This window comes from Rhizopus microsporus (assembly GCF_002708625.1).
Source record: "Rhizopus microsporus ATCC 52813 unplaced genomic scaffold scaffold_4, whole genome shotgun sequence".
Taxonomy (NCBI): domain Eukaryota; kingdom Fungi; phylum Mucoromycota; class Mucoromycetes; order Mucorales; family Rhizopodaceae; genus Rhizopus; species Rhizopus microsporus.
This window is the reverse complement of record NW_019671919.1, coordinates 966987-982751: the sequence shown is the minus strand read 5'-3', so window position 1 is coordinate 982751 and position 15765 is coordinate 966987. Positions and strand designations below refer to the sequence as shown.

Here is a 15765-nt window from a genome sequence, read left to right as displayed (position 1 = left end):
AGTATAATGCCTGCTACTTTAGAGGCGATTGGGCTTGGTTTGGCCATGACGCGAAAAAGGGTTAAAGAAGAGTCAGGAGGAAAGAGAGAGAGAAAGAAAAAAAAGCAAGGCTGAGCTTTTTTACAGAATTTCCAAATTTGGTTGCTGACTTTTGGCTGTTGGGGGAAATTGTCATTGTCAGTCAGATCCAAGATACTATTGAAGCTATTACTGATAGTGTTTTTTGACGTATCATCGAGCGTATGATACAATTTTCCAATATAAACGTTGTTAGCTTTATTTTTTGGTGTACACTACGCGTACAAGGAAATCCACGAGAAGGCTAATGCTATGGGCGCTTCTTATACGCACTATATGTGGCGTCACTGTACAAATTCACACTACCAAAGTGCCTACATAGCCTAAGGCTGTCCAGTGAAATATCATTGATGTAAAATACGTATATACCATAATTACTCTTGAATGACCTTGGCTCTTTGTTGATAGAACTGATCACATAAAAAATTAAAATACAGCAATAACCACATTTTATCTCTTTCTTCTTATCAACTCGAAGTCCATGAACCAATGTCAACACAGAAATAGACTGCCATATCAAAATGTGGATGATGAGCTTTCCTTATGCTCGTCTTCTTCTTCATGGCCTTTTCTCCATTCTCATCAAAGATGTCTCCCTGACCATTCTCGAATATAAGCTTTCCAGTGATTGAATACATTATAAAAGCTTTTCTAACAAATGAAAGAGAAAAAGGCTTATTTGAAGTAACCACAAATTGGTTCAACGAAGGGCGTGAATTGGTACTGTGTGCATTGTACAATTAGCAGAGAAATGGTGTCTGAACATGTAACCCTGTATGGTTTATTATATATAGAATAGAGTGATAACAGTAGTCAATAATAGTAATAGTAATAATTATGAAGATTCTGTTGCTGCCGCTTTTACAAGTGCTTGATCAAAATCCCATTTGATATCGTCAATATGTCTAAATGAATATTAATATTATGTCTTTACACAAATATTCAACTTACTCTATGCCAACAGATACACGAACCATATCCTTGGTTACGCCTGCAGAGAGCTGTTCTTCATCTGATAATTGTTGATGTGTAGTTAACGCAGGAGCAATAACCAGTGTTTTGGCATCACCCAAATTGGCTAAATGAGAAGCAAGCTTGAGTGAATCAATAAACACTTTAGTTGAACCCTTGACACCAAATGTCAAGACACCACCGTAGCCATTCTTGAGATACTTGGAAGCAAGCTCATGAGATGGATGGTTCTTTAAACCCGGATAAGAGACCCAAGAGACATCATCCCTGGCATCAAGCCACTCAGCCAAGGCGAGTGTGTTCTCAAGATGACGTTGAACACGAAGAGAGAGCGTTTCTAAGCCTTGGAGAAGTAAGAAGGAACCAAAAGGGTTCTGACAAGCGCCAATATCACGAAGAGATTCTGTTCGAAGACGAGCGATGAAAGAAAGATGGCCAAACGTATCCCAAAACTTCATTCCATGGTATCCAGGGGAGGGTTCAGTAAAGTCAGGGAATTTACCATTGTTCCAAGGGAATTTGCCAGAGTCAATGACTAAATGAAGAAGTCAGAGAATAAGAATACAATATAATATAAGCATGTGCTTACCAACACCACCGATGGTTGTACCATGACTATGAAAGGGAGGTTGTGTAAATAATGGTTACATACAATAGTATCCTTTCTCTTACCCTCCGATCCACTTTGTTGCAGAGTGTACGACAATGTCAGCACCATACTCGATAGGTTTGACTATATATCCACCAGCACCAAGTGTGCTATATATACATCTTTAGTCTATATGACAGACCATATCTTTTTATGACTTACTTGTCAACTACAAGAGGAATACCAGCCTCGTGAGCAATCCTAGCTAATGATGCGAAATCAGGAACCTTGAGCTCTGGATTGCCTATGCTTTCGACATAGAGCAACTTTGTGTTTTCATCAATAGCCTTTTTAAAATCTTCGGGATCATCACTGTTCACAAACTTGGTTTGAACTCCCAGACGAGGGAAGACGACTTTGAATTGGTTATAGGTACCACCGTACAGACTGCTACTCGACACAATGTTATCTCCTGCCTTACATAAAGTGGCAAAGACAAGGAACTGAGCAGCTTGACCTGTTATGGATTAGACCTTTGTGTGAAAGGCAAATTAGGTTATTTATGTTTACCTGATGATACTGCAACAGCAGCAGCTCCTTTTTCAAGGGCAGCAATACGCTGTTCAAAGACATCGGTTGTAGGGTTCATCATTCTTGTATAAACATTACCAGGTTCTTTTAAAGCAAATAGATTGGCACCATGTTCTGCGTTGTTAAAGACAAATGATGTGGAAGCATAAATAGGCACAGCACGAGAGTTAGTAGCAGAGTCAGGCTTCTGGCCAGCATGTAACTGTAAAGTATCGAAATGGAATTGATGTTCTTCAGATTGAGTCATGGTTGATAGGATTAGAGAAAGAAAGAAAAAGAAAGAGAGATGGGTACCAGCTTTAAATAAGCTCGGATTATTCCCCACAGCTAAGACGCATTGATGATCTTTTAATTCCCGCTATCGTCCTTCTTAACCTCTCTTTCTTCTTTTATTAAACACTAAACGAACGAAAAAAACATGAGGAAGTGATCCATAGATCTTCCTTCACCAAGAATAATATTTTATATAAATGAGCTCATCGATGCTCTCAATGACAACAGAGATGTTCCCCTGATTGAAAGGGTGTCACTAGAAACATAGCAAATTGATTGGATAACGCCATATGTGCATATTTGGTGAACAAGATGACGAAGGAAAAAAATAGAGCATGTGAATATACGGTGGTTGTGCGAAATCTTTATATTTTTGTTTGACCAATAAGATTCAATGTTTATACGCATTCTAAATATCACATAGGAAGCCTACAAAAGTTTAAGATACTTAATAGAGAACTATGTTGTTATTATTTTGAGCTCATAACAGTGTCCACAATTGTTATTTTAATCAAACACTGCCTGAGGTATACCATTCGCCATGTAAAAGACAGTCTCTTAACTATGCAGCCAATCAGAACATTTCCCCTATTTTCATCTCCAGCGCGCTTTTCACACTCTTTTTTACATATTTTTTTAAGCAGTCGCGCGTGCGCGTTGATTTTTTTTTCTTTCTTAAACTTATCATGTCGCAGCAGCTTTCTGTAGGTGCCATCAAGGCCATTCACTTTGAAGAGAATTCAAACCCATTGGCAACCAATCCAGTTGTTCAAATAATCAACATCAAGGCGCTTCCTGTTAATGGCGCTACTCGTTATAGGTATTGTTAAAAAAAGTTTTGAACCTGTCAAATAGATTAACGTGCGTTATATAAAGAGCTATCGTATCTGATGGTGTTAACTTTATGCAAGGTTGAATATTCAGATATATATGAGAATGCATGATGATTAACCCTTTCATAGCTATGCTTTCTACGCAGCACACAGGTCTTGTTGAACAAGGTCAAATCAAAAGAAACAGTATTGTACGCATTAAGGAATACGCATGCAATATGCTTTCAAACAAAAAGTAAGAAAGAAGGATAGTGTATTGAAGGGCTCACTAACATATATATGTAGAGTGTTGATTATCTTGAATCTTGAAGTCGTTATATCGGACGTGGATGCTAAAGTAGGCACACCTGTCTCTCTTGATCCAACCTCCGCATCTCCAAGCGCAGCTAATACTCAATCAAGACCTCAATCTCAACTCCAACCTCAACAACAACAACAACAACAACAACAACCTTTATTCAATAACACAAGTGCTTCCTATTCCTCTGCAAGTCCAACTTTCAATTCACCTGGAAACTTTAATACAAGACCCAACATGCAACTGGAGTCATCTCTTACACCTATCAAGAACATTAACCCTTATCAGAGCAGGTAATAAAAGTTTCTATTGGTGTGTATGTGTATTAATATACTATAGATGGACCATCAAGGCAAGAGTTACACAAAAGTCTCAAATCAAACAATGGCATAACAACAGAGGCGATGGCAAACTGTTCAGTTTGAACCTGCTGGATCAAAGTGTAAAAAGAAAAAAAAAAAGTATTATCCCTTCATAGACTGACACTTTAATAGGGTGAAATCAAAGCGACCGCTTTCAATGATCAAGTCGATCGTCTTTACCATATGCTTGAAGAAGGAAAAGTATATTATCTGTCTAAAGCTAGGGTAACTATGGCCAGAAAGCAGTTCTCTACCTTGGACAACGAATATGAATTGACACTTGAAGCAGGCACAGAAATAGAACTTGTAAGTCTTTGTTTTATTGTTTATCAAACAAAACTGATTATATACTTGCCTCTAGTGCTCTGGCGACTCTGCTATTCCTCAAATGAATTTTAAATTTGTCAAGGTCTCTGACTTGGATAATATCGAAGCGGGCTCAACTATAGGTAATAAAAAACAAAAAATGCGCAGCAACATATGCTTATGTTTTATTAGATATCATGGGGGTTGTGATTCAAGATAACGGGGTTACTGAAATCGTTACCAAGTCTACAGGCAGACCCGTAAGCAAAGAGTTTGGATTGCACATTCATTGACTTACACACTTATTTTCTTTTTAGACAAAGAAGAGAGAATTATCAATTGTTGATGAAAGTGGCAAATCTGTTCGCTTGACCATTTGGGACAAGACAGCCGAAGAATTTGATTCAAATGATTCTCCTATCATTGCCTGTCGTGGTGTTCGTGTCAGTGACTTTAATGGTAGATCCTTGTCTCTATCTGCTTCTGGCACGCTCAAGACAAACCCAGACATCCCAGAGACACAACGACTGCGTCAATGGTTCAACAGCAATGGTAACAAAGACTTTGGCACGTTTAGTAATAGCGGCGCAATGGGTGAGAATATGTCGCGCCCAACCAACAAGGTTAATCTCTTGCAAGTCAGAACAGAAGACTTGGGTTCTGGTATTCGACCTGACTATTTTTCGTTCAAGGGAACCGTGGCCTATATCAAGCAAGAGATGTTAGCTTATCCTGGCTGTCCTGAATGTAGAAAGAAGTTGCTTCAAGAAGAAAACGGATGGCGCTGCGAAAAGTGTCAAAAGACCTTTACGACACCCGAATGGAAGTTTATTTTGACCATTGGTGTGAATGATCCTACGTCTCAGCTCTTCTTTAATACATTTGACGATGTTGGACGTGCTCTTCTTGGTATATCTGCTAATGAATTGATGGAAATTAAGGATAATGATATCTCGCAATTCCAAAAGATCTGTGGTAGGGCCTTGTTTAAGTCTTACCACTTTAAGGCAAGAGCCAAGTCTGAAACATACAATGTAAGTCTTTGATCTATAGAATGCGTGGTCAGGGTCTTATTTTTTTTTTATAGGATCAAAGTCGTACCAAATATACAATCATGGAAGCACATCCTATTGATCCTATCAAGGACGGTCAAGAATTAGTGGATGAAATCGAGAAGCTTCTTGTATAAATCGTTTACATATAAAAATAAAGAAATTATGTCACTGTTTTTATGATTTATTCAATTATTCATTTTCTTTACACAAAAAAGGCTTTACTTTTTTTTAAAATAAAAAAGGAAGAGAGGGAAAAGGGGGGTAATAAAGGATCATTTGTATGTAATTTCTTAAATGTTCAAGAATAACTCAGTGTACTTGGGGAATGGCCACAACTTGTCGGCGACGTTACGTTCCAACTTGTCAGTCAATTCACGAATAGCATCCATCTTAGCTAAGACTTGGTGACAGCAGGCATCAGCCAACTTGACAACATCTTCAACTTCATTAAGCTCGACCAAGAGATATTTGAGAGCAGTGATATCCTTTTGAAGGGTGGCGACGATAGGTGTCAATTCATTGAGCAAGTCAATTTCAGGAGAGGCCTCAACGCCAATGTTCTTCATAAATGAAGCAGCTTCAGCCAAATCGTGTCTGTATTGGTAAGCAGCAGGCAAGACTTGTTGAATGACCATCGTGATGATTGTTTGAGCTTCAATTGTGACTTCCTTGGCGTATTTCTCAGTCAAGATGTGGTAACGAGAGTGCAATTCAGCGTCAGAGAAGACACCCATGTCCTTGAGCATATCTGCATTTTCCTTTCTCAACAGACGAGCAAAGGCTTCAGGACTCTTTACAATGTTGGGTAATCCACGTTTAGCGGCTTCTTCAACCCATTCTTGAGAGTAGTTGTCACCTTCGAAGCGGATGTTCTTGGTGATCTTGATGTATTTACGGATGACAGCCATTTGGTCTTCTTCAGAAGCGACGGGCTTATCGCCCTTTTGCTGCTTCAAATCACCCAAAATCTCATTCAATGCCTTGGCGACAGCAGAGTTCAACAAAGTAACGGGGAAAGAAGGAGATTGCTTGGAACCGACAGCACGGAATTCAAACTTGTTACCAGTGAAGGCAAAAGGAGAAGTACGGTTACGGTCGGTCAAGTCACGAGCAATAGGAGGCAAGCTGGTCACCTTGAGATCCAAGACGGTGCCCTTGACACGGACATTCTTGAGGTCATTACCAGCAAGTTCGTAGTTGATAGGACGGTTTTCTTCAATGGCATTCAAGACTTCGGTCAATTGAGAACCCAAGAAGACGGAGATGATACCAGGAGGAGCTTCTTGAGCACCAAGACGATGGTCATTGGAGGCAGAGGCAACACCGGCACGTAAAAGATCACCGTGATCCAAGACAGCCTTGAGAACGGCGACCAAGAAGATGAGGAAGCGCAAGTTCTTTTCAGGGGTGTTGCTGGGGTCCAAGAGATTGTCACCGGTATCGGTGGACAAACTCCAGTTACAGTGCTTGCCAGAACCATTGACACCCTTGAAAGGCTTTTCGTGGAAGAGAACCTTCAACTTGTGACGGTGAGCAACACGATGGAAGACATCCATAGTGAGCAAGTTGTGATCAACAGCAGAAAGAACATCTTCAAAGATAGGAGCGACTTCGAATTGAGCAGGTGCAACTTCGTTGTGGCGGGTCTTGATAGGAACACCCAACTTGGCAAGTTCAAGTTCACATTCACTGATGGCAGATAAGACACGAGTGGGGATCTTACCAAAGTAGTGATCTTCTAGTTGTTGGTGACGAGGAGGAAGGCCACCAATCAAGGTACGACCAGTGATTTTAAGATCAGGACGAAGGGTATATAAAGCACGGTCGATCAAGAAGTATTCTTGTTCAGTACCCAAGGTGACGTAGACAAGCTTAGAACGAGCTTTTGATAGTGTGTCAGATAAATCTATAGTTGCTGCTTTCATCTTACCTTCAGCTTCAACAGGAGTAATGATGTTTAAGATGTCCAAAGCAACCTTTTCCAAAGCTTCACATGATCTCAAAAGAACAGACTTTTCATCCAAAGCTTCACCATTATAAGAAATGAAAACGGAGGGAATGTAAAGGATAGAGGTACCATGAGGACCGTCAGAGATGAACATAGGACTACCCCGAGTTATTAGTGCTGTGACTAGGTTAAAGTTTGTAATGATAATTACCTCTTGCTATCCCAAACAGTGTAACCACGAGCTTCAAAGGTAGTACGCATACCACCGGAGGGGAAGGAAGAGGCATCGGGTTCGGATTGAAGTAATTGAGAGCCAGAGAAAGTATCAATGGCAGTAACCTATAGAAATAATAAATAAACATACAGTAAATGACAACATTATAAACAAATCATACCACTTCGGAACCGTCAACAAAGGTTGATTTGAGAGATAAGAATGAATCGTGCTTTTCAGCAGTACCGTCATTCAAAGGTTGGAACCAATGAGTGAAGTGAGTAGCACCGCGTTCGATAGCCCAAACCTTGACAGCATGAGCAATAGCATCAGCCGTAGCCTTGTCCATAGTTTTCTTACCCTTGGAGATTTCTACAAAGGTCTTGTAAACAGGCTTGGGCAACATCTTGGCCATCTCGGTACGTGTGAACACGTTCTTTCCAAAGTTTGAAGAAAGAGGTTGAACTTGGCCGTTCTTGGAAGGGAATTCGACATAGCGAGGGGACTTTGTGAGGGATTCAACCACAGTGTTGAGACGTGCTTGATGAGCCATCCTTTTTTAATATTTTGGGAAAAGAAAAAGAAAAAAAAAGGGTCGAGTAACTGAATTGACAAAGAGAAGGGGGAAATTGGAGATAAATGACTGCGTTTTTTCCGATAAAAGATAAGACAAGAATAGAAAGGCCCTCTGATTGGTACTTTTTAATGTCACACGCAGAAGAAGGTATGTAAATATTAAAGCAAAACAGCGATAAAATAGCCTTCTATAAATAGAAAATCATAAAGAGACATAGCAACAGCAAGAGAGAAAGACAGAGGGAGAGATAGTATGTGGTCCTTGGTTATCTCATAAAAAGAGAGAAGCAAATAAAATATGGATCTACCATTTTTTTTAATAAAGAGATGTGACTCACATATACACAAACGTATGCTTTTTTGCATGATGTTTTTAGTAAATAATAGTCTACTAGCCTCTTTTACGCCCATGAATAAAAACAAAGTCATGAATATAGCGCCAAGAATATTTTCATGTATAATTAAACCATATATCATCTTGTTGATAAGCTGATTTGCCTAATCACTTATATAATAATTGTAAAGGGATGCTATCTTTTTTTTTTTTTTAATTTAACCAGTTGGATAATAATTCGTTAATAGAAGGGATGACGATACCCTAGTTGCTGTTCTTTCCGTCTTGCAGCATTTACTAGTAAGATGACTGGATAAAGAACAGCCTATCATCTTACAAAATACTGCAGCCCAAGTCAATACTCGACCCTATTAGCTTTTGGTGTCGATTAAGCTTCTCTGTCTCATAATATCTTTGTTTATTCAGACAATATCAAGTTATATTCATGAAATGTAAATATGTAATATAGAATCAAGGCGAAAACATGTTAATGACGGATAACTCAAAAAAGTTATTGTCAGTAATTTCTTGAACGGACAAGTGCGAGAACAACGACTAGGGTATCATCATCTTTTTTATTAACGAATTATTATCCAACTGGGGATCCTTGGATGAACATTTTTTTGTAAATTAAAGAAAAAAAAAACGGCGATGCTTAATATTCAATGCCATTTTTAAATGAAACTACGGACTGTCAAAAATATAAACGCGTAAAAAATACGCATTTTTTCTTTTTTTCCATTTTAAATATAAAGATGGATAACCCATATTCTGTGCTTGATCAAGAAGATTCAGACGAATATGTTGAAGTACGCCTACGAATAGCCTTATACTTCTAAACTAATACATCACACAGTTTATTCGCTTTAAAAATTTAGTTAATGACGTTAAAGTGAAATTACCAGAGCCACCTTTCCATGAGCCAAGTCAAGACAAAAAGACATTCTTTTCTCAGTTGACATGTTCTAGTAAATATGGTTACTTTGTTGCTGCTTGTAATTCAGGTAATAGGTTATATACTCTACAGAACAGCACAAGGTTAAAAAAGCTTTTGCATAATCAGGATTCATTTGTGGTCTCAATCAAAAACTATATGACACCATTTATGCTGCGAACAGAGGAGAAACAGTACCACTTGAAGAATACTTTATGATTCCAGTGAAAGAAGGAGGTGTCAAATTTTTAGCTTTGACAAACGATGATCTTCAACTGATTGTCGGCCTAAACGGTGGATTGCTGTTGATTTATCATGTATCTGATATTATCAAGAGTGTAGGGATTAATTATGAAAGCGATATTTGTGTGTTGCATATGTACTGATAGATTACTTTAGCGTCAAGATGCGACACCCATTCGTTCAATACCACTCAACTGTGATATCATCAGTATTCACCCCAACCCTGAGGTATATCCTGATCTGTTGGGTGTATGTGTCGAGAACAAGGGATGTCAGCTGGTTCAAATCAGCAATGGTCAAACAGTAGCAACGATTCCAAATGCAGTAACAGCTTCTTGGTCACCAAAGGGCAAACAAATTGCTTGTGGTGACAGGGAAGGTGTTATTCGTGCATTCGATATTTCAGGTGCACTCAAAGATGAAATTACACCACCCACAAATGTTCAAGGCAAAGAAGGTTTGGCTTATAGTCATTTATTATTATTACTATTATTGCTAAACACAGTTTTTATAGTGAGAGCTCTATTATGGGTTGAAAATCATGACTTTTTTGCAATTTACGGAACTACTGATTCACCAGACGCGGAACACTTTCCATACATCATTCACCGTAAGGCAGAGAGCGAGGATGAAAAATATCAGGCATTGGGCGAAGTGACACCCATTTACAACTCTGAAAACCCTGATAACCAATTTTACTTGTCACTCATTCGTGATTTTGGACCAGATGCAAAGACGATGATTATCGTATCGAACGCAGTAGCAAGTGATTTGGCTGTGGTAGGACAGCATGATGACGGCACATGGAAGACATGGATCCTCGAAGAAAGCTGCATTCCTTCGTTACCTCTGTCAGAGGATGACTATGCTGATACCCTTCCTGTGGGCCTCACTGTGGATTTCTCTGCATCCAAAGAATTACCTCCCTTTGATGCATCTGAGAGCGATACGCCTGTACAACCTTTACCTATTCTCTTGTTCCTTACAAACGAAGGACGTATTTGTGCTTACAACATCTACAACACCAACCTTGCCAAATCTGGTCAGAAATATAGTGGCATGATTACCGCTCATGATATTTTCTCTATTCAGCCACCTTCTGATAAGCCTGTTGCTTCTATACAACAACAGCAACAACAAGAGCCAGCAGCTACTCCTTTTGGCGCACCAGCTACTCCTTTCGGCGCATCAGTCACTTCTTTCGGCGCATCAGCTACTACAACATCTGGCTTTAGTTTTGGCGCTCCATCCAATGCAAAGATTCCTTCCTTTACCACAATGAAGACAAGTGCACCCAATATTAAGCCAAACCCATCCGCCTTTGGTGCTGCTGCTTCCCCTGCCCCTGCCTTTGGAACAAGCGGATTTGGTGGAGGCACAGGTGGCATGGCACAAAAGCTTTCGTTTGCTGCCCTAGCAAAGACATCTACCACACAATCCAAGCTTACCTCACCTGGCATTAGTAGCTCATCTACATTTGGCAGTAGCTCAGGCACAGATAGCGCTCCTGTTTTTGGAAACGTGTCAGCTCTGGGCAATAAAGCCACTGCACCTACACCTGCCTTTACTACAACCACATCGTATGGAACTACTCCACAGTCTGCCTTTGCTAGTCCTCCAGTAGCTACAAATCAACAGACTCCCGCGCCCGCCTTTCCCTCAGCTTTTGGCATGCCCAAAGCATCTGCTCAGCAAGTGCCATCCGCATTTACAAGTACAATAGGAAGTAAGTATGCAACTTCTGAAGTAAAGAAAGAAGAACCACACCAAATGCCTAAAGAAGAGACACCAGTAGTACCTAAGCAGAAGGTTCCAGAAGTGCCTAAACAAGAGATTCCAGTAGCACCTAAACAGGAGGTTCCAGAAGCGTCTAAACAAAAGGCGCCAGAAGTACCTATGCAAAAGGTTCCAGAAGTTTTTAGAGAAGAAAAGCCACAGGCGCCTAAACAAGAGGAATCTCAGGTGCATAAAGAAGAAAGGCCACAGTCATATGAAGAAGACCTTGCCCAAGGGTTCAAAGACACTACTCTTGACAGAAAGCCTACAGAACCTGAACACAAGACGGTAGAGCTTCCAGTCGAAGAGAAAAAAGGGGATTTATTTGTCTCTTCAGAAATCAAGCTACCAGTTCCTCAGCCTGAGCAGAAAGAAAAAACTGAGCCTGTGATGAAAGAAATAAGAAGAGAACCTGAGTTACCAAAACAAAGAGAAGAATCTATTGAAGCGGAAGTGAATGAACACGACAGACCAGTGGAATATAAGCCCGTAATTATTAAACGTCCTACATCTGTACCCACATCCAAAGTACGCTTTGCAGTTCGCTCAAAGGAGATGCATCAAGGGCTGGATGAACCTCACAAGACGACTGCTACGCACGTAAGTCATTCTTTCTGTTTGTGAAGCAAGGTTAACGTTTCTTTATGCAGCCTATGGCAAGGGAATTTGAAAGTATTTATTTGGAAACAAACAGCGCAGTTCAGATTGTAAGTCTGATTTTGTGTATGCTTGCATTGTTTTCTAATGTGAACAAATAGTCCTCAAGAATCATTTCTGATATTGATGAAGAAATCAATTTCCATAAAGTTGAAGATATGCCAAAGAAAGCAGATGAATGTATCGCATACTTTGACAATGTAAATCATGAATGGAAGCGAGGCGATATGAAGGTGATCGATCGTATTCTAGATGAACTTAATGAACGAGTTCCTATTGCCAAATCCGAAGCTGAATCAGTAAGCAAAAGCCTCAAATCACTTGAGGCCTCAATCAATAGACGTATGTGATTCTATGTTTTTTGAATACTTTGCTAACTTGTCTACAGTTGTTGATCACGCTGAAGATTTGGTTGGAATGGAATTAAAGACAACAGAAGAAGGCAAACTTGATCTTGATTCTACAATGATAGAAAAGATCAAAGAGATTAGTGTGGATGTACAACAAAAGGAGCTGTTGAATATACTTAAAGACAAAGAGGATGCCTTTGAAGATAACATGAACAAGTATGAGCAACGTATGGAAGAACTCAAAAAAGAATTGGCTCTTGCTTCTGTTCCAAACAAGCCTCAGCAGTAAGTCTAATATGTAATATTTAGATGTATACTCATTCTTATATTTACAGAAAACTGACAACATATACTCTACGACGTATTATCCGTGACTTTGAAAACTCCATAAGAAATGCAGAGAATCAATTGAGCACTCTTGAAAAGACTGTGGAGAAAATTCCATCAAGAACAACTGAATAAATATATATAATCGACTCTTGTGCACACTAAATAGAAAAATAATAATTTCAAACAACAAATGATGTAAATAAGAGCCCAACAGAAGTAAAAGAATTGTTTAGTATTTCAGTTATTACATTGATATTAAATACTTGCATTAAAAGAGAGTTTATAAGAGAAAAAGGCTCCTAGCTAATGTAAGATTCATAGACTGCAAATCCGTGCAGCTGTTCTATGTTCCTGAGAAATTCTTGGATTTGGGTTCTCATATACCTGTTTAAGCCTTGAGAGGTGAATGCTGTTGACTTTGCTGAAAATTTGTTCAGCTTTAGCTTCAATTTATGTTTATCCATGGTTGCACGCTTGAGGCGATAGTGGTATATTCTCCATAGTTCCCATCGCATTGCTTGTTTGATCATTTCATTGGAAAGCGACAGATGATTCATAAACGATAAGCACTCTTTTCAAGTATGGCTTAGAATCACATCAACGCTAATCCAACTATTTATAAAACAAAGAAAATTGTCCGAAAAGAAGCAGAAGCAGAATACGATGACAATATTGGAGATCCTAAACAGCCTTTAACACTAGATCAATTGAGTGTTGCTCAGTTTGAGCATATTGAAGTGGATAGCGAGAATAGTACGGTGTTGATTGAATTTACACCGACTGTTCCTTACTGTTTAATGGCAACGTTGATCAACTTTTATATTAGAGCACGCTTACTGCACGGTTTGCCTGATCATTTCAAGATAATCTCTCTCATATATACACATATTTGGACATGATTTGCACTAAAGCAACTATGAGTTGATATTGAAATACGTAAAGAAACTTATCAGTATGAAGGAGTAGTGAATAAGCAATTGAATGACAAGGAAAGAGTAGCAGCTGTGCTGGAAAATAATCATTTATTGGAAGCTGTCAACACTTGTCAACTGCAAGCCTCCATGGGATGGAAATCAACACCAATTACATTCCCTTTAATTTATTCTTTAGTTCCTTCTATTACATATTTATAAATGCAGTAATCGTACCACCAATACAATGTTCTTTTTTTTGCAATAAGTGGGTTATACTTTTCTATTGCTTAACAATAGAATGAGAAATGATACTATAGATTATCAGAAGAATAATTGAGCTTATTTCATGCTGAATTACAGAGACATTTGTACGAAAATGCGACAGGTTACTGCTCTTGCAGGACAAAGAAAAGATGAGCTGAGTGACAAATTGTAATGCTTTAGCGTCCTGGCCAATCGCAAGGAGAGGCTGTAATTTAAAATCTAAGGTTCATAAATTACGCTTCTCTCCCCCCTTTCTCTCATTTTCTCTTTGATAATGACAATCAATATACAACAGCAGCAGCAGCAACAGCAACAGCAGCAACACCAACAAACAGAAAAAGAAGAGATTTGGTCTACAATATTATCTAATGTAGCGTCTTCTAGAATGGTCCCTACCAAAAGAGTGCTTGTATTAGGTATTATATAACATAACATCTCCGTTCTATAAAATATTAACATTCACACATCACAAAAGGTGATCCTGCAACTGGCAAGTCAACATTAATACATTTCTTAAAAAATGATCCTGGACCACAAGTAGTGCAAGCAGATAATGACGATGTGCCAACATCATTTGGAGTCAACAATAACTATGTTCCACTTCCAGTAGAGAATCTCGATGATGACACAAGAAGTACATTAGCACTAGGGTACAATATGATTGATGTGCAGGATGAAGAGAATGAAGGTATATTGTGCTTTAAAGAATAATAAGAGAAAGATTAATCAACAACAACAAAAAAAAGCTATTGCTCGCTTAGGTGTATATCAATTAGGTCTATCAGCCTCCGAATATTTGCCTTTACTTAAATTTGCGCTCAGTACAGATACATTAGCTGATTCATGCGTTATCATCCTATTGGACTGGACGCGTCCTTGGTCATTTTTGGAATCACTTCAAAGATGGATACATGTAGTAGAACATAGAATTAATGAGATATGTAAGGATGGTTCAGCAGGCGAAACCTGGAGTAGAGGAAAGGCTATAGTGGATGAACTTAGAGAAAAAGGTATGGTCATATACAGGTGTATGTAAAAAGGTTCAATGCTAATTCTGTACATATTAGTGGAGCATTACCTTCAGACATATACAGAACCAGTTACTACAAACCCACTAAATGTTACTACGTCTACATCAACGGGATCAGTACCATCTACACCAAATACTGCCACAAGCACCAATTTCCCAACTGCAGCTGCATCTGCTACTGCACCTCTAGTTACCACCACAACTTCTGCGGATCAAGTCACTTTGCCCTTAAGTCAAGGTACCCTGACCAATAATTTAGGTATACCCATCATTGTCGTCTGCACCAAGGTTCAATCAAACAATGGATCAAAAAGGCATCTTCTGACTATATTTTCGTAGAGTGATGCAACCAACATGCTTGATCAAACAATGGATTATAAAGATGAGCACTTTGATTTTATTCAACAAATGCTTCGTTGTGTATGTATGAAATGTAAGTATTCCTAAAGACAGAGAAGTTTTGCTCGGGAGCAAATTGACATGTGTCTTTCTACAGATGGTGCTGCCTTATTCTACACGTCAACCCTTCAACCTTATACCTTTCATAATTTACGCCAATATATCCTGCACAGGTTATTATCCACACCAACAAAACCATATCCATTCAACATGAAAGCACAGGTGATCGAAAGAGATGTCGTCCTTGTACCATCCGGTTGGGACTCATGGGGAAAGCTGAGAGTGTTACGAGAAGGATTTGACTGTGAGGCAGTCAATCAGGGCTGGGATACAGACATGGATGCAGTGACAGATAGGCAGCAGCCAGGAGCCCATGGGGCTAGAGGAATCTATGAAGAGGTCATATCAGACCCATTAGCTAAAGATCAGGTACGGAATA

At 39.1% G+C, this 15765-nt stretch overlaps 7 protein-coding genes across 7 annotated transcripts; 5 read left to right on the top strand and 2 right to left on the bottom strand.

Moving 5' to 3' along the window:
* Positions 1 to 814: 814 nt before the first annotated feature.
* On the bottom strand, positions 815 to 2584 carry RHIMIDRAFT_106578 (O-acetylhomoserine/O-acetylserine sulfhydrylase). Its single transcript, XM_023605186.1, has 6 exons — positions 2210 to 2584; positions 1862 to 2156; positions 1723 to 1809; positions 1640 to 1665; positions 1030 to 1585; positions 815 to 983 (listed from the first exon to the last, which is right to left on the bottom strand). Exons 1-6 carry the CDS (start codon positions 2475 to 2477, stop codon positions 914 to 916), a joined length of 1302 nt encoding a protein of 433 aa, XP_023468536.1. The 5' UTR covers positions 2478 to 2584; the 3' UTR covers positions 815 to 913.
* Positions 2585 to 3025: 441 nt separating this feature from the next.
* On the top strand, positions 3026 to 5531 carry RHIMIDRAFT_213236 (replication factor-A protein). The gene is made up of 10 exons (XM_023607242.1): positions 3026 to 3323; positions 3380 to 3414; positions 3466 to 3571; positions 3622 to 3927; positions 3974 to 4076; positions 4129 to 4302; positions 4358 to 4445; positions 4495 to 4562; positions 4620 to 5336; positions 5390 to 5531. Exons 1-10 carry the CDS (start codon positions 3190 to 3192, stop codon positions 5489 to 5491), a joined length of 1833 nt encoding a protein of 610 aa, XP_023468535.1. The 5' UTR covers positions 3026 to 3189; the 3' UTR covers positions 5492 to 5531.
* Positions 5532 to 5647: 116 nt separating this feature from the next.
* Positions 5648 to 7934, bottom strand: RHIMIDRAFT_199983 (glutamine synthetase/guanido kinase; the record flags this gene model as incomplete). The annotated part of the gene is made up of 4 exons (XM_023606425.1): positions 5648 to 7239; positions 7288 to 7463; positions 7517 to 7644; positions 7701 to 7934. 4 exons carry the CDS (start codon positions 7932 to 7934, stop codon positions 5648 to 5650), a joined length of 2130 nt encoding a protein of 709 aa, XP_023468534.1.
* A 2084-nt stretch (positions 7935 to 10018) lies between these two features.
* Positions 10019 to 12223, top strand: RHIMIDRAFT_106546 (uncharacterized protein). Its single transcript, XM_023605185.1, has 3 exons — positions 10019 to 10063; positions 10121 to 12089; positions 12141 to 12223. Exon 2 carries the CDS (start codon positions 10345 to 10347, stop codon positions 12004 to 12006), a length of 1662 nt encoding a protein of 553 aa, XP_023468533.1. The 5' UTR covers positions 10019 to 10063; positions 10121 to 10344; the 3' UTR covers positions 12007 to 12089; positions 12141 to 12223.
* Positions 12224 to 12412: 189 nt separating this feature from the next.
* Positions 12413 to 13038, top strand: RHIMIDRAFT_106537 (uncharacterized protein). The gene is made up of 2 exons (XM_023605184.1): positions 12413 to 12674; positions 12725 to 13038. Exons 1-2 carry the CDS (start codon positions 12457 to 12459, stop codon positions 12849 to 12851), a joined length of 345 nt encoding a protein of 114 aa, XP_023468532.1. The 5' UTR covers positions 12413 to 12456; the 3' UTR covers positions 12852 to 13038.
* Positions 13039 to 13171: 133 nt separating this feature from the next.
* RHIMIDRAFT_287050 (uncharacterized protein) lies at positions 13172 to 13852 on the top strand (the record flags this gene model as incomplete). Its single annotated transcript, XM_023613435.1, has 4 exons — positions 13172 to 13207; positions 13310 to 13562; positions 13641 to 13763; positions 13830 to 13852. 4 exons carry the CDS (start codon positions 13172 to 13174, stop codon positions 13850 to 13852), a joined length of 435 nt encoding a protein of 144 aa, XP_023468531.1.
* Positions 13853 to 14171: 319 nt separating this feature from the next.
* On the top strand, positions 14172 to 15755 carry RHIMIDRAFT_235578 (DLIC-domain-containing protein; the record flags this gene model as incomplete). Its single annotated transcript, XM_023608379.1, has 6 exons — positions 14172 to 14313; positions 14373 to 14585; positions 14644 to 14907; positions 14965 to 15215; positions 15267 to 15360; positions 15424 to 15755. Coding segments are annotated over 6 exons (1296 nt in total), but the record flags the coding sequence as incomplete, so codon positions are not given.
* Between the last annotated feature and the right edge of the window lie 10 nt (positions 15756 to 15765).